The sequence below is a fragment of the Artemia franciscana genome, chromosome 8, assembly GCF_032884065.1.
Source record: "Artemia franciscana chromosome 8, ASM3288406v1, whole genome shotgun sequence".
In the NCBI taxonomy this organism is placed as follows: domain Eukaryota; kingdom Metazoa; phylum Arthropoda; class Branchiopoda; order Anostraca; family Artemiidae; genus Artemia; species Artemia franciscana.
Genome location: NC_088870.1, coordinates 54,039,730 through 54,058,380, shown reverse-complemented (window position 1 = coordinate 54,058,380; position 18,651 = coordinate 54,039,730). Strand labels below are relative to the sequence as shown.

Here is an 18,651-nt window from a genome sequence, read left to right as displayed (position 1 = left end):
AGCCTCATCGATGATATAATAAATAGTTAACATGCTTTTAGTAGAATGGTTTGAACCCGGAAACTGCAAATCAAATTATGCGACCTGCAAAACAATTACTATTTTCAGAAAGTATAAAATACTGATAAGCTGGAATATCTTTTTAGTAAAAAAAAAAAAATTCTTTTGCAGTCAATAGATTTTTATACAATCAACAATGGTTTTTTTAATCAATTTCTTACGTTAAACTTCGGAATATTTATGGTGTGTATAGCTCTTGTTCTTTGTTTTGATTTGTTTGCAATGGTTTGGCCTTTTTCTGAGTTTATTAAGCTTTAACATATGTTGATATAATACTTTCAGAAACGTAAAATACTTTCAAAAAATTCTTAGTTAAAGATACCAAAGGTGTTTTGGGGCCTTTTATCCCGTGAAAGAATAAGTAGCAAAATTTATTTTCTAAAAAACAGGTTAAGGTTTTATTGCATAATTGTCTGAGCATTTCCACTAAAACATTTCTTACGTGTCACTAATGGATAGTTAATTCTATGTAATATATATTTTCATGTGGGCTTGAAACTTTTGTGGGCTTGGGACTTTCAAATTATTTTCAGAACTCTGAACTGTAGATCATTCTATATCAGTGAGAATGAATACTTCTTAAATGACATTGCTCGTTGAGACGTAGTTAGCATCGTTGTCTTTGATCTGTCTAAAGTTAAATAGGTGTTACATAAATTAAAAAGCGGAGAACATCATAGTATGAAAAAGCAAAAACTTTCAAATAGTAATCACAGTGGCTCCATTAATATAAAAGTGCAACTAATTTATCCGGATATTCATTATCGTAAGTATTAAGTAGCGTAAATTACGTGATTTTGCTACTGTCTATTCCAATCGATATTTTCCCGTTCACATTCAAACATAAGTACTATCCTCATTATTCTAAAATTAACTTTTATGAATTAGCAAACATTTTGAATTTTGTTTAAAAAGTCAATAAAAGTAAAAATGCCTCTCGGCTAGATAAAAAAAAAAAAAAATGCATACTGGCTACATCCCCGTAGCCAACGTTTTTTTTTATCAACTGCTGCCCCTGTTTACAATTATAGTGACACAAGTTTCACCTCATACAATTAAAAAACTCCATACTAATTTTTAATGTTACAATTTCATAATGTAACGATCACTAGTACCTAAAAATATAGTTTTTTTTTTAATAAATGAAGCGAGATTAGCCTTACCTACAGTCTATTAAAATTAGTGAGACGTATAGAAGGTCAAATTCTTCCTATTGCTACTATTTATTCTATCCTGAAACTTGGCAAAACTCCTCGTATTTGTCAAAACCTTACCACAAATTGTTGTAGAATTTGGCCTCTATAGTTTTATTTACAGCCTATCAGTAAACACGAAAACCCTCTTAAGAACTTTGAGTATATCACTATAGTTTGCCGCTAATAATAATAATAGAAAAATACAATAAGAAAAAAAAACAATAATTAAATACATAGAAAAAAGGGAGCCATCTGTTATCATCACTAAGCCAAAAAATACTCAACTTTCTAAGTAGCATTAGGATACTCGTTACGGATACTTCCTAAGTAGCAATACTCACTAGTTACGTGAGCAAAGTGAAAGTACAATTTATGTTAAGTAAATTAAGCAGATTTCCTGTGCAATTGTGCACAGGACGAAAAAACAATATGCATTCGACATAACAGTTGAATTCGCTCTGCTTTCAGTTAAGAAAAAGGATAATTATTTACCAAATCCACGGCGACAATCTAGTCAGTGCCAGGTTTCGTTCTTGTTTATTTCCACGCTTGTCTGAGTTTTTCGATGTTTCTCATAGTATTTGGACATAATTGGCAGCGTAGCACAGAAGTAAACTTTTAAATGAATTTAAATAATTCAACAGCAAAAGACTATTAGACATTCAAGGCAAAAAACTAATGTTTAAAAATAGTAGACGTTAATTCAATTGCAACTATTACTTTAAGTGTATATCATTAATGCATAGAGAAGTATATCATTTACAGAAAATTGCAGGCTGACTTGAAATGGAAAAAACATAGCCTATTTGGAGCAAAAACATGCTACCTCTGAGATTACATTCTCTAGCATTTTTAAAGGGAACCCAAAAAGAAACATGAAAGAAGCTTTTGATGAGGCTGAAAAAATCAAGGTAAGTCAAATTCTAGTGCTTTTAATTGTTGAAATATTATTTCTTATGTAGCCTAGACCTATTGCCAGATTCCAAGGGGTGTAATAGGCTAATATTTATTTTAATGGATTATTCAGATAGCTAAGAAACAAACATAACCTCTACAGGCTTGTCAGAATTGTATCCCAAATCCAAATTTAACATTCAATTGGGTTAGAAAGGAACTTCACTCCCACCTCTATAGGTATATTCCAATTCAGGGGTCATAGGTCTATTAGGTAGCACATTAGGTGGTGAGGTGATGTTCATCCTCACCTCTGTAGTCAGAATTGCATCCTAAATCCAATCTTAACATTCATTTACATTAGGAATGAGCTTTGCCACCTAACCCTGCCCTTAATGTGAAAATATGCTTATATAGGCTACCAATAATCAGAATAGGCCTATATTATGAATCAAACAGTTCATGGTAACAAACTTTAGTAAGGAGCAACCCAGCTCAATAGTAAATGAAACTATAAAAAACAGAATTTTGATACCAATAGATATAGCCTATCAAAAGAATTGAATTTTTATGAAAATTTTAAATATACAAGTTTTTATCAAATTTATTCTTACTCATTAAGAGTTATGAGCCTGAGAAAATTTGCATTGTTTTGGAAAATAGGGGGAAACACCCACTAAAAGTCATACAATCTTAACAAAATCACACCATTGCATTCTGCATATCAGAGAACCCTACTGTAGAAGTTTCAAGCTCTTATCTACAAAAATATCAAACTTAGTAGGCTATTTTTTGCCAGAAGACCAATCATGGGTACATGTTTATTTGTTTGCTTTTTTTCTCCAGGGGTGATTGTACTGACCAAGTGGTCCTAGAATTCTTGAGGGAGGGCTCATTCTAATGAAAATTAAAAGTTCTAGTGGCCTTTTTAAGTGACCCAAAAAATTAGATGGCACCTAGGCCCCCTTCCATGCTCATTTTTTCCCCAAAGTCAACAGATCAAAATTTTGAGATAGCCATCTTGTTCTGCATAGTCAAAAAACATTATAACTATGTCTTTGGGGCTGACTTACTCCCCCACAGTCCCCAGGGGAGGGGCTGCAAGTTACAAACTTTGACCAGCATTTATATACAGTAATGATTATTTGGAAGTGTACATACCTTTTCAGGATGATTTATTGGTTTGGGGGGGGGGGGTTGAGGGGAGAGGGCTACATGGGAGGATTTCCCTTGGAGGAATTTGTCATGGGAGAAGAGAAATTCAATGAAGTGGGTGAAGGATTTTCTAGCATTATTGTAAAAAAAACAATGAAAAAATAAATATGAAAAAGTTTTTTTCAGCTAAAGATAAGGACCAGCATTAAAACTTAAAATGAACAGAGATTACTATGCTTTTGGGGCCATCTCTTCCTAAATAGCTTGCTCTTTATGCTAAAGTATTTTTTAGTAATTTCAACTATTTGTTCCACAGCCTTTGTGATTCAGGGGTCAATCTTAAAGAATTGGGACAAAATTAAAGCTTTAGTGTAAAAAGTGAGATATTAATGAGGGGGCAAACCCCCTCATATACATAATAAAAATATACAAATATAGAAGTTTGTTATGTAAGTTAATTTGTAAGTTATGTATATTTTTTACTAATAAAAATGTTCATTAAAAATTATAGTTGCCTTTTTAAGTAATCAAAAAATTGGAGGGCTACTAGGCCTCCTCTCCCACCCCTTTTCTCAAAATCATCTCATCAAAACTAGGAGAAAGCCATTTAGCCAAAAAAATTAATATGCAAATTTCGTTTTAATTATTCATCTGTGGAGAGCCAAAATAAAAACAGAGCCAAAAATGTTCAGAAATTAAATTAAAAAAAAACAAGTTTTTTTTTAACTGAAAGTAAGGAGCAACATTAAAACTTAAAACAAACAGAAATTACTCTGTGTATGAAAGGGGCTGTTCCTCCCTCAACATCCTGCTCTTTATGTTAAAGTTACTTACTGTTTAATAAAGTAGAAATGAGAGAAAGAGTAAAATTTTAGTGTAAAGAGTGGGAAGTTGAGGGAGGAACAGCCCCTTTCATACATGGAGTAATATCTGCTAGTTTTAAGTTTTAATGTTGCTCCTTACTTTCAGAAAAAAAATTGTTTTTTTTATTTAATTGGTATATACAGGGATGAGATAAAAGTTCATTTCTAACACAAATAATGTTAAATTTCGATTCAAGATGCAATTCTGACTATAGAGATAAGTTTGTTTCTTAGCTATCTGAGAAATCTGTTAATATAAACACTACTCAAGAAAATATCTATAAAAAGAAAAAGACAATTAGGCTAGCCTATGCACTACAATTCTCCCTGGGAAAGGATACAATTCAGTCTACATTCAGTCTTTGACCTATATGGATGAAAACCAGTTTATATTGGTTGGTTAACTTACAGAGGATTATTGTTTGGATATTTATTTCATTGCACAACTATTGAAATTGTGTACAATGCTATATAGTGCTGTGAACAATTTGTTTTTGATAATTGGATAATTAAAATCGTGTACGCAACTATTTAAGTTGTGTAACGTGCTGTTAACAATTTGCTTTGAATAATTGGATTTTGGATAATTAAAATTGTGTACGCAACTTCTGAATATATATCTTGTGAGTATTACTACCTGATTTGTTATTGCTTTTACTGACAACTATTGTGGCCCTGCCCACAAATTTTGATGAAATTTGATCATTTCACCAGATGATGCCAGGTGAAAGACTTGTCTTGAATCCCATGTTGAATTTCATTTCACGGGCTAGAAATGCAGGTTGTTCAGCTGATAATATTGTAAAAATTGCTTGCAATTTTTTCAAAGGAGATATGTTAATTGAAGCAAAGAAGATTTTGTGGGCTGATGCCTCTATTACTAGGGTAACTGAGCGCCCCAAAGTGACTGATAATGTAAGTGATATGGTTCGAGCCTTTGATCTTTGTGATGAGAAAAAGATCAGCCTACCTCAGTATCTGATTTTCGAGCCAGATCAGGTCCCATGTGTGCCAGGGGAGACAACAGCTATGTTAACTCGAAAGGTTAATGAACTCTACATGGAATTTAAAAGCTTCGCTGAGCACCATAAAGCAAGGTCAGTCGTGCAAACTATTCCTGATATGAAACCTCCCCCACCCGCAAAACCGTCCTATTCAGTTATTGTGAAAAATCCACCAAAAAACTTGAATAATCCTGACGCTCGAAAAGATTTCCTGGATAAAGCTTGTGGGGGTGTCAGTTCAAGCATAGTTGTTTTGAGGCCTAGGAGGGATGCATGGCAAGTAGTTCTGTCGGACAAGGGTGCCGCCAATACTTTGGCAGATGCATTAAGCAAAGTAGACCAATCCATGAATGCTAAAGTGAAGAGTCCTGCCTTTTTCGGTATAGTACACCGAGTGCCTGACGGAACATCTAAAAGTGACCTATATGATCTCACTAATAACTGTATAGAAGTTGTTCAGTTAGGAAGTACGAGGTCTTTTCGATTAAAGTTTGAGTCACGTGACCACCTAAACTATGCCACTGAGAATCCCCTTGTTATTGGTTACGAGCGTCTACCTATAACTGAGTACAAGTTTTTGCCTACCCAGTGCTACAAATGCCAGTGCTACGGCCATACTGCGAATAACTGTAAAGCTTCCCCGAGATGCTCTAAATGTGCTGGTGACCACCAGAACTCCAAAGAAAACCCGTGTCAACTTGTCATGAAATGTGCTCTCTGTGGCTCCTCCGACCACCCCTGTTATTCGTATAAATGTCCAGAAGCACAGAAACTACTGCTTAAGAAATGAACAGTCAAACAAACACAAGTACAAGTACTTTACAAGATTTTACGTTTCTTAATAATTTGTCACTGTGCAATAATGTTGTTTTTAATTATTACGATGACAGAACTAATCTGTCCACCAACACCATAGCTAGCCCCGATAGCCCTTTAAACCAAATTAACTGTAAATATCTCGACACTTTTGATTTTGTGAAAAATGTGAAACCTAAGCTAATGGAAGAGACCAAACTTAATGTAATTTGCTTTAATATCAGAAGCATACGGGATAAGTGGGCTAATTTTAAAGATTTAATTTTAACAAATGGTTACTGCCCTTTCGACGTAATTGGAATAACGGAGACGTGGCTTTCAGAAATTGATGATACTAATGAATTTTCCCTCACTGGCTTTCAAGCTATTCATATTGAAAGAAAATTAACCAAGTCCTCTGGCGGCATTTCTCTTTACATCCGATCAAGTCTAAAATTCACCAGACTATTCGATTGTGAATTCTTGTTCTCGCAACCTATAAATAATAGATGCATTTATTCAATAATCGTCGACATAAGTGTAGACGAGAATTCTTTTATTTTTTCGTTATTTTATAAACCACCCTCATTTCCGACACCTTTCTTTTGTAATCAGTTTGATGATTTTTCTAGTTTTATTAATTTACCACAAAAGAAGGCAATAGTTTTTGGGGACTTCAATTGTAATTTATTAAATGTTAGCAATAACAATGATAGTGATACCTTCTTTGAAACATTTACCTCAAGTGGTCTTCTTCCCACAATCCTTTTTCCTACTAGAGTTGATCCTATGAGGTCTACCGCTACTTTAATTGATAACATTTTTGTATCCACTTCCCTGGCAAACCACCTGTCCTCCAAAATAATATTTTCTGACCTGTCGGATCACTTTTCAATCTATCTTTCCTTACCCTCCCTATCAGCTACTCAACCCCGTAGAACTAATACCCCTACGTCTAATAGAATATATAATACTGTGAATATGAACCGGTTCACGGATTGTTTGAAATCCTTCGACTGGTCCAAGACTTTGGATTGTCAGGATGTTAATTCAGCCACAAGTAGTTTCACACAGGGATTGAGTGATCTTATTAGTTCAACCTTTCCAGTTCGTAAATCAAACCGAAAAACTACCCATATACGCCCCTGGATGTCAAATAGCCTGATAATCTCTTCATACCGAAAAAATGACCTATATAAGTTAGCTTGCAAAACCAGTAGCGTTATTGACCTGACTAATTATAAAAAATACAAAAACATATATACCAAACTCATCCGGGAAGCAAAGAAAAATTATTATTATTCAAAAATCTCTCACTGCAAAGGGAACTTGCAAAAAATTTGGTCTACAATAAATGAAATCCTTTCAAAAAAAAGGAATTCAAGATCTGTTCCTATTAATCTTAGGGACATCAGTGGCAGATTAATTGACCCAATTTTAGTACCGGATGCTTTTAATAATTATTTCACTAATATTCCAAATGCTAACTCCTGTTCCTTCTCACAGTCAGTACACCCTAGCAAGAATCCCAGATCCATGTTTTTCTCTCCAACTGATCGCAAAGAGGTGCTTCAAGTTATCGTATCTCTCTCTAATAGTAGTACACCTGACTTCTTTGGCATAAGTAATAAGCTTCTTAGGACCGTATCTTCCTATATTTGTGAACCCATTGTGCACATAGCAAACCTGTCTATGACCAATGGAGTCTTCCCAGAAATATTTAAATCAGCAATTGTTATCCCGATTCATAAAAAAGGCGATCCGTCTGAGATAAGCAATTATCGTCCAATCTCACTTCTCCCAGTTATATCTAAGGTGCTCGAGAGAATTATATTCCGACGTCTTTCTCCCTTTGTATTTGGGAATCAGTCATCAGATTCGTTGATTTCTCCTCATCAATATGGCTTCCGTGCCAAATTTTCATCTGCTCATGCACTAATAGACGCCACACAGTTCATACGTTCCCAACTTGACCTTAAAAATACTGTATTCGGCTTATTTCTGGATTTTTCAAAGGCCTTTGACATGGTTGATCACAGTGTTTTATTAAGTAAACTCAATAACCTAGGGATTCGCAGAGTTCCTTTCTCATGGTTCGGCTCTTATCTCTCTGGTAGAGTACAGAGTGTGAGACTGGGCGGGGTGACTTCACATCCCCTACCTGTCCGGAGGGGCGTCCCACAGGGCTCTGTTCTTGGTCCAATACTTTTTCTCCTTTATATTAATGATTTGATTACGGACCTGGGCCCATCAGTGCACCCAGTACTTTTTGCTGACGATAGCAACTTTTTCATCACCGGTCCTAATTTACCATCCGTCGTCACCTCTACTCAAACCCTTCTGAATAGAGTACAGGAGTGGTGTCTCGTTAACTGCATGACCATTAACAGCAAGAAAAGTCAGGTGGTATTATTTCAAACCCCTTACAAAAAAAATGAAGTTCAGCCAGCACTTGGCCTAAAATATTCTACCAATCTCCTCCCGCAGGTCGAAGTTGCCAAGTTTCTTGGTGTCCACATAGACTCCTGCCTATCATTTGCAACACATGTGTCCTATGTTAGAGCCATAATTTTGCGTCAGGTAAGTATAATTAATCGTGTGAATTATTTTCTTCCTCTCGATATCCTTGTCACCCTTTATTATTCTTTTATTTACCCATATATCTCATACTGCGGATCTGTATGGGGCAATACTTATCCTTCAGTTACCAATAAATTAAAATCTGCTCAAAACCGTGCCGTCAAAGCAGTTTTTCGGTTGCCACGACTATATCCCACCAAGGACTTGTACTCCGATTTTGGTATTATCCCTTTTGAACAAATCATCAAAAAGTTAAATCTATCCCTTGCATATTCCGCTTACCATAAAAATCTTCCTCCCCACTTATTAACTTATTTTAATAGTAATAATTCTGAAGGCCACTGTCTCCGTTCATCCAACCGTTCCTTCATTGTCCCCAGGTGTATCTCTAGTTCCGCACAGCGATCCCCAATTTATAAATCTATAATTCAATGGAATGTAATACCCTCCAGTGTCGAGCTATCCACAAGTTTTCGGACGCTATATAATAATGTACTAAAATCTTGATATTATATTTCTTTAAATGTTTGTTCAATTTGCTTTAATTACCCTTGTTTTCTCTTTTTTTTTTCTTCTCTCTCTTTTTCATTTACAATTTTTTGTTGTTTTGGTCCTTAACAAGTTCGCTTCTAGGATCTTTATTATTATTGTTGTTATGTGTTTTCTTTTTGAATAAATTGATTGATTGATTGAAAGAAGATTTGTAAGCTAGATCTAATAACAAAAGAGAGCAATATCATTTGAAATCACAATTATAAAATTAGAATGTAGTCTTTCTTCTATTTGTAAGATACATTCTGTGATGACAAAAAGTAAGGATCTTTTCCTTTATATCTATAGGCTACCATAATCCAAGATGTATTTTCTAGTCATTTATAGGGGTTAAGTTGATAGAATACCATATGATAAAATACCTAAGAAGTATTTAATGGGTTTTTGCATATTAGAGAGGGGGAGCTTGCACAAGAATTATTTTAGCAATATATTATATAAAATAAGAGGAATGTAAAGAAAGTAGAGAAAGCATTAAAACACGAATTAAGGAATACAAAGTAGAGGTCATAGATAACAGATGCAGCCAGACAGTATAATAGTAAAATATTGTAGGCCTACTGGTATCTATATAAAATAAGAGGGAATAGCCAATTTGGACTATTCCTGACCTGACTGTATCTTAAACAGTTAATTGGCACAAAAATGGGGTTTGTGTTTTACATGGCTGTAATTAGACCCCAGTACCATGTAAATAAGAGAAGACTGGTGGCAGCAGGACCAAAAATAGCAGCAGTGGCACACAGTTGCTGCTGGTGAGATGTCTGTGGCATGCTGCTGGTGCAATCAATGTTGAACATACACATTAATGTTTTTATCAGTCTTTCTCAAATCCCAGCTTTAATTTATAAGAAACTCAGGCCTATTCATGAGTTAAAAACTTTGTAAGTCACTGTCTGGACACTGGTTTTCTTTGTTATTTATCATTAGAAGTAGAAATCTGGTAGAAACAAAATGGTTGTGGCATTTCAGAACCCTTGCATAATAGTTCAAGTATAGACTATCTATCTATTTTTAACATAAATAATTATTTAAATTAGTATTTTTTTCATCAAGCATTACTGCCTACAAAACTTCAAATACCATATAACAAAATTCGTCAATTATCTGGGTAAAAACTTTGAATATTAATGCAAGTTGAAAAAAACTCCTTCAGGCAAACTTTGGAAGTCTATTAGAACTTTGGGATATGGCTATAATTATATAACTATGTGACTAATAGACAATAACTTTCTGGCAAGTGTGGCAATGTACATAATTTTATTACAATTTTCTCCCAAACTGAAGAGTGTTGCAGTCACTATCATCTCCAGTTTCTTCCCATGTTTTTAAACAGTAAAGTATAGTGCAATTTGATTCCTGATTGTTTCCAGTTCTTCTCAACTTCCTTCTCCTTTTTTAAATATTTTTCAGCCTTCATTGTTTGGCAATGTTCCTTCAGCCAGGAAAAATGTCAAAGAAAGTCATCACTTGAAAAATAAAAATAAGGAGCCTAAGTATCATCAGCAAGAGCATGTCATAATTCAACTGTTCAAGGTTGCAGATATCAGCAGTTTCTGTAACATATTGACTTTGGACCAGTATTCTTGCAACATTTTATGTGCAATTAATACTGCAATGTAGATTACTTGAATCAAAGATAATTTCATGCTTGAATTTAGGCATCATTGCTTAGAATTGTACAGTAGAGGAGGCTGATGGAATTGGGAATATTACAATAAATCAATTTACAGTGTCTTAGGACTGTTTGATGGGTCCCTGTTTATGTTGAGTTGAAATATCACATATTTTCATGTTGGATTCATGACTTATTGAGAATCCAATCCGAGTCTTTAAAACTGTGTTTTGGATTACTTCAAAAGGAGAAAAGATCTTTTAATGAATTTTAATGTTTAGTTTCCTTGTGTCAAAGGTAATTTTGAGTTCAAATATTTGCATTATTGCTAAAACATTAAGGCTAGAGAAAGGGGCTGTAATGTTTCAACAGCTTGAAAAGGTAATTTAGTTTTCTATAAAAAACTTGATACCATAGATTCCTGGGGTCTAGTTTAGGACAAATTTTGAATATGTAAGCTGCTTCTTAAGACTGAGAGGTTAAACTTTGAAAAATTCAAATAAAGCAGCTTACTTTAGCAGCAGGCTAGGTTGGGGGGTTTGGATATGGCAAATCCAAACCAAGGGAATTTGAGATTTGAGTTATCTGAAAAGCTTGAAAAGGAAACAAATTGACATTTTCATAAATTGCTCTGAATCAGAATGTAAAATCACATTTTATGTTCCTTGGCTTACATTCCCATTTATGAAGGGCTCTCACAAAAAAAAATAATCAAAAAACAAATACCCTTAAAAGAAAATTCTTCAGAACCACATGGGATCCCTTCAATTGCTGTGTTTTTGATTTGAAAGCAGTTGGTAAATCCAGATTGGCGTTTTATGCTAATATTTTAGGAGTGAGAAAAAAAATTTCAATATTGGCAAAACTAGACTTTGAATCAATTGTAGTTGTCTCAGCAGCAAAAATTCTCTTGGATCCCTGTCAATTGAAATTTTTCAGTCAAGTAATCCAGCACTGATCATGTAATCTTCAATAGGAAACCTGAAGTTTAGCTTCTCTTTCCATTTTTACTTAAGGATCTTGATTGCTGCGGAATCTGACACATTGTGCACAAAATGCTCTTCAAATTCTGCTCTACAAAGTATAGCTACTCCAAGTATAGAGTACAGTTCCCCTTCCATGACCTCCATAGCTTTGCTGAAAACGCTTAGAAATGTGGCAAGTTCACCTAGCTACTTCCATTCCTAGTCATCTTGGACCAACAGTCTTTGTCTATTCTTTTTGGAACTCCGCATATTCCAGCTTTATTGGCAATAACACCATCCAGGAGAGCTTTAGTTGCACACATCTATCACTTCATTCAGAGAGTTGTTCTTTTGATATTTCGTTCTTGAGTTCATACTCCCTTGCCTGTTCTAGTCCTCTATATCTCAGTGCACTTGTGATCTGACAGTATCTTGTGATCAAATATTCAATCTTCTGTACATTTGGAAATCCATCAACCATCAGTAGGTTGTGTAAGCCATGGCCTAAACAGTCCCTAAAGAAACCCTTTAAAGTTGGCAACCTTTCTTCACATTTGCTCCTTTATCTCAAACCACCTCAATGATCTTGCCAGAAAGTTTGAATGTCTTTACTACCTGCCTGTATTCTTCCCTGATGTTTTCAGTTGTTTGCTGGTCAGCTCCAAAACATATAGTTAAAAAAGTGTAAATTTTCATCTCAAACTCAGCTGTCAAAAACAGTAGTCTATATCCTTGATATGAAAGCTTTCAGTACTGATCTGTCCAAATGTTAAATGCCAGATTATCATGCCCCCCTATGGCGTTTTCTATATCCTCAAGAACAGCAGAATGCAATGACGCATAATCGTCATCAATACAACCCTTGGCAGTATTTCGAGAATTAAGGAGATCTTTTCTGTCAGCAACCATGTCATACTGACTGCAAAGTCCCATAACCTGGTCCATCAAGGAAGGAAAATAGCAGACAGTCTCTGCAACACTAAAGGGCTATGTCTCTGACGAACCAGTGTTTATTCTTGTGGCTAAGCGAAATATTTCCTCTTCTGGCTGCTGAAGTGGAGAATAATTTAGCAACTGACTGCTCTGACTGGACCCTGAAGTTTGTATGCAAGAATTGACTTGACCTCATGATTCCCGGCATGATATGTATTGAAATGTATCCTCAGGTTTGTTGTGCTAGACGACAAGTATTTCTTTTTTAAAGGAAACACACAGGAAACGCAGTACTTATTTTCTGTGTTATAACAGGCACAGCCAATTTCTCACTAAGGAGCCATCTAGAATAAGCACAGAGAAGAGAAACACCCTAACTGCTGACCATATTTCTGGATTAAGGCATGATTACTCTATACTTTAATTTACATAGGCTACCTTGCTCCCAGAGTAACAAATTTTAGGGTAGTTTGCTGCTAGAATAGAAGACAGAGGTTTTACAAATGAGACAAAAAAAAAAAAAAAAAAAAATACACAAGAATTTTTGGCGTGGGCTAACTTGAAAGGAAACTTTTTCTACTCATTGACAGTATGCTTCCATAGGATACTCCACCTAATAGCTACTAGTTATTATCATTTAAAGACATTATCATTTAAAAATGATAGCCCCCCGACCCCTTTCTAGATACCACCTTGATAGGATTCCGTTTCAGCTTTACATTAAATAATTAACTTTTTAACATTCTGGGTTTCAATTAAAAAAAAAAATTATCATATAAATACGACCACTCCCTACCATATCTCATATCTCGTTGCTCTGGATACCACCTTGATAGGATACTGTCTCTGCCTTAAATACAAAATAATAATAAAATTTTTGGTATCTTTGCTTTCAACAAAAATTAAGGTATTATCACTTAAACATAATACTCCCTACACCTCCCCTCCCTGGATACCACCTTGATATGATACCGTCTAAGCTTTACATAAAAAAAAAAAAATAGATCCAATCATAGATTTATAGATTTTAATATAAATAATAAAAATTATAGATAAACAGATTTATCATAGATCCAAGGAATCTAGTAAAAGGGAGCACATACAAAAGCCAAATGAGGAACACAGCCAGCCACAAAGGCCAGTAGCCTATGATAAATCCAAAAATACCCAAGACAATGAACTAGTCCCAATGGGCGGCCCTAGGTCTACCAAATGTTGTCTATGGTTTTCCAGGGAATTCGATATTATTTTTTTCTTCCTCCACCTTAATTGAAAAAAATCAACTTTTCGACACACCTGCTTTCAATTAAGAAAATTGATGTATTTTCATTTAAAGTGATAGCCCACTACACCCCCCCCCTATGTGCAGTAATGTACAATTTCTTATGTATCATATTTTGGGGTCACCACTGTTTTAATCTTCAATTCCTCAAACTTGTACATAGTTCATAGCAAAATTTTGTCTCTATAGGAGGGTTTTTTGGGAGGGGATGTAATTTTTTTGGAAAGAAGATTGTATTTCCTTTAATCTACCAGGTGTTCAATAATTGTGGATTAAACATTAAGAAAATGTTTTTAAAATTAGCAAAAGAAAACGGAATTCAGCAAACTCACGATTCAGCTGTCACAACAATTTGTCGACTATCAGTTTGAGAACAATGTTGAGGGGCATGTCATATTAGTTCAAAAGGCAGAATGTGCATCCACTTTATCAAAAAGGAGAATCTACAACATTTGAAGAATGACGGAGGATGTTTATTTGAAACTCTCAGGACATGTTGAGGGGGATGCTGGAAATTGCTTTGAGGGCCGCCAAGTCCCTTCCATGCCCTTTTTAGTTGCCCCTTATCCAAAATATTTGATCAAAATTTGAATTAGGTATGCTGTTCGAAATACTCAATTTTGAACTAACAAACCCTATTGGGATGACATAAACCCCCACAGCTCTGAAGAGGGATGCCAAACGTAATAAAATACGATGTGTTCGTGCTGATTGTCAGAAAGACATATCATCAATGTCTGAGGAAGAGCAAAGTGTATTAAGCTGACAATTCCAGGGGATATTGAACTGTCAGAGGGCAACCAGTCCACTGCTCTTTCTAAATGCTTTCTTCCCTCATCACCAATCAAAATTTTGAAAAGGCAATTTTGTTCAAAACTGTCCAAAGATCTCGCAAATTTATCATCATGGATGCAATATCCCTCACAGCCCCCATGGTAAGGATTGCAAATCATGCAATTTGCTCTTTTTCAATGCAGGATGCATCACCAGGAAAGTAGGGGATGTTTGATTCCAGGTACATTTTAAAAAGCTAAGAGTATTAAGGTTAAACTTTGGGAAATGTTGAGACCGGATCCGGCGACATTGGGGGGAGTTGAAGTGGAAGCCTGAAATCTTTCAAAACGCTGAGAGTGGAGAGATCAATGAAACTTGGTGGGAAAAATAAGCACAAGTCCTAGATATGTGATTGACATAACTGGAACCGATCTGCTCTCTTTGGGGGAGCTGGGGGGGGGATTAATTCAAAAAATTAGAAAAATAAGGTATTTTTAACTTACAAACGAGTCATTGGATCTTAATGAAATTTGATATTTTAAAGGACCTCGTAACTAAGACCTCTTGTTTTAAATCCTGACCGGATCCAGTATCATTGGGGAGATTTGGGGGGGGGGGGCAGACATCTTGGAAAACGCTTAGAGTGGAGAGTTCGGGATGAAACTTAGTGGGAAGATTAACCACAAGTACTAGATACGTGATTGACATAACCAGAACGGATCCACTCTCTTTGGTGGAGTTGGTGGGGGGACCTAATTAGGTAATTCGGAAAATGAGAAAAAATGAGGTATTTTTAACTTACGAACGGGTGATTGGATCTTAATGAAACTTGATATTTAGAAGGACCTCGTGTCACAGAGCTCTTATTTTAAATCCTGACTGGATCCAGTGACATTGGCAGAGTTGGAGGTGGAAACCGGAAATTTTGGAAAACGCTTAGAGTAGCCTAGAGAGATCGTGATGATACCTGGTGGGAAGAATAAGCCCAAGTCCTAGAAACGTGATTGACATAACCTTACTGGATTGGCTCTCTTTGGGAGAGTTTGGGGGCGTTGGTAATCCGGAAAAAAATGGACAAAATTATGCATTTTTAACTTGCGAATGGGTGATCAGATTTTAGTGAAATTTGATATTTAGAAGGATCTCGTGTTTCAGAGCTCTTATTTTTAATCTTGACCGGATCCGGTGATATTGGGAGAATTGGAGGGGGAAACCGGAAATCTTGGAAAACACTTAGAATGTAGAGATCGGGATGAAAGCATCCCACTCGATGGTTAGGACACATCCGGTGTGGGTCCCCAGCCCTACTACCCAAAATTGCATTTGAAGGAAGAATTAATAAGAATCGTCCAAGAGGCTGACCTCCCAAGCAATAGTGGAAAACAAATTCTACCCCTTTCCAGTACTGCAAAGGACTGAAAAATAGGAAGGCATATTAGAAATACTATCATGATGCTATTAGAGGAGGGGCCATGCTATTTTAGTGATAGTGTGTAAGAATTTTCTTAATTTTCTTAATTAGTGTGTAAGAATTTTCTTAATCAATGAAATAGAACACTTTTCCTTCGCTTTGTTTTTCTTTTCTGTTCTAAATCTCATGCTCCTTTGTGAACAAAGGAGGGACCTAATTTTTCCTTTGTGGGGGGACCTAATTTGGTAATTCGGAAAATGAGAAAAAATGAGGTATTTTTACTTACGAACGGGTGATTGGATCTTTATGAAACTTGATAAATTTATCTTAACTTGACATAACTGGAACCGATCTGCTCTCTTTGGGGGAGCTGGGGGGGATTAATCCAAAAAATTTAAAAATAAGGTATTTTTAACTTACAAACGAGTGATTGGATCTTAATGAAATTTGATATTTTAAAGTACCTCGTAACTAAGACCTCTTATTTTAAATCCTGACCGGATCCAGTATCATTGGGGGGATTTGGGGTGGGGGCCAGAAATCTTGGAAAACGCTTAGAGTGGAGAGATCGGGATAAAACTTAGTGGGAAGATTAACCACAAGTACTAGATACGTGATTGACATAACCAGAACGGATCCACTCTCTTTGATGGAGTTGGTGGGGGGACCTAATTTGGTAATTCGGAAAATGAGAAAAAATGAGATATTTGTACTTACGAACGGGTGATTGGGTCTTTATGAAACTTGATATTTAGAAGGACCTCGTGTCTCAGAGCTCTTGTTTTAAATCCTGACTGGATCCGGTGACATTGGGGGAGTTGGAGGTGGAAACCGGAAATTTTGGAAAACGCTTAGAGTAGCCTAGAGAGATCGTGATGATACCTGGTGGGAAGAATAACCACAAGTCCTAGATATGTGATTGACATAACCTTACTGAATTGGCTCTTTTTGGGGGCGTTGGTAATTCGGAAAAAAATGGAAAAAATTATGCATTTTTGACTTGCGAATGGGTGATCAGATTTTAATGAAATTTGATATTCAGAAGGATCTCGTGTTTCAGAGCTCTTATTTTTAATCTTGACTGGATCCGGTGATATTGGTAGAATTGGAGGGTGAAACCGGAAATCTTGGAAAACGCTTAGAATGTAGAGATCGGGATGAAAGCATCCCATTCGATGGTTAGGACACATACGGTTTGTGTCCCCAGCCCTACTACCCAAAATTGCATTTGAAGGAAGAATTAATAAGAATCGTCCAAGAGGCTGACCTCCCAAGCAATAGGGAAAACAAATTCTGACTACCCCTTTCCAGTACTGCAAAGGACTGAAAAATAGGAAGGCATATTAGAAATACTATCATGATGCTATTAGAGGAGGGGCCATGCTATTTTAGTGATGGTGTGTAAGAATTTTCTTAATCAATGAAATAGAACACTTTCCTTCGCTTTGTTTTTCTTTTCTGTTCTAAATCTCATGCTCCTTTGTGAACAACCATTGTAGTCTATTCCACTTTGATAGACAATCAACTTTTCTGAAAAGTGACCAGTCGTATTAATTTGATATTTTGGATAGTTTTTACTTATCTGTGTTCATTTTTAAACCGATTCAAGAATTAAATATGCTATAAGTAATGGGCGACCTCCCCTACTTCTAGATCCTTTTAATTTAAATTTTGGATGGTTTGTACATTCCTAGATTCAAGTTTGAATTGATTCAAAAATCAGACCTGCTATTAACGACTTTTCCCTACTTCTAAGTCGTTTTATTTGTGTATGTTATATGGTTTGTATGTAACTCTGTTCAATTTTAAGCTGATTCAATGATAAAAACCTGGTATTAATCGCTCTTTCCTGCTCTCGACTGATTTAATTTACAAATGTTGGATAGTTTGTACACTCCTACCCTATCCGATTCAACCCTCAAGTTCATCTTTAGAAAAATGGTAGCATAAAAATTGATGTGTATTTTTGCTATGCTTATAGGTATTCGTCAGAATCAGGCCAACCAATGAAATCAAATCAAAGTGCCTTCAAACACAAGGGAATGAAATTTCGATTCAGTCACTAGGCAATCAAAGAATAAATCGGTTCAACTTCAGTGAAGTGCTTCCAGAAACGGCCAAGCAGAAGGAAGTATTTGACAAGGCCGTTTTAGATCCTGTGACCGAATTTTTACATGGAGAGGATGCATTAGTATTCACATATGGAGCAACTAGTGCTGGGAAGACGTTTACGATGCTGGTAATTAAATTTAACCTCATTTAAAGGGATAGAGTATGGGGAGGGATAAAGAAAAAAAAATTCTCTTTTTATGTTGATGTCAGGTTTACTAGTCAAACACTTAGCTGAGTGACAGAGAGAGAAGAAGGGGAACAAAATTTAATCCCAATAAAGAGAGAAATGGCTAGAAAGAGTCAGACAAAAGGGATATTAAATCTCCCTTTTGCATTAATGCCAAGTTAGGTCAATATGTTTATTTTGTGAGCCGTATATTGTGACTCTTTTGCATTTGTAGTTGCCAGGATAGGTCAATATGTTTAGTTTGTGAGCCATATGTTGTAACTCTTCGACATT

At 35.6% G+C, this 18,651-nt stretch overlaps 1 protein-coding gene across 2 annotated transcripts in view; it reads left to right on the top strand.

Moving 5' to 3' along the window:
* Positions 1–1,878: 1,878 nt before the first annotated feature.
* Positions 1,879–18,651, top strand: part of LOC136030567 (kinesin-like protein KIF20B) — a 106,223-nt gene continuing 89,450 nt past the window's right edge. For both annotated transcript variants that reach the window (XM_065709635.1, XM_065709634.1), the window contains exons 1-2: positions 1,879–2,167; positions 18,061–18,318. In XM_065709635.1, coding sequence (XP_065565707.1) covers positions 2,132–2,167; positions 18,061–18,318 — 294 coding nt within the window. In that variant the 5' untranslated portion in view covers positions 1,879–2,131. The remainder of the gene's footprint in view (positions 2,168–18,060; positions 18,319–18,651) is intronic.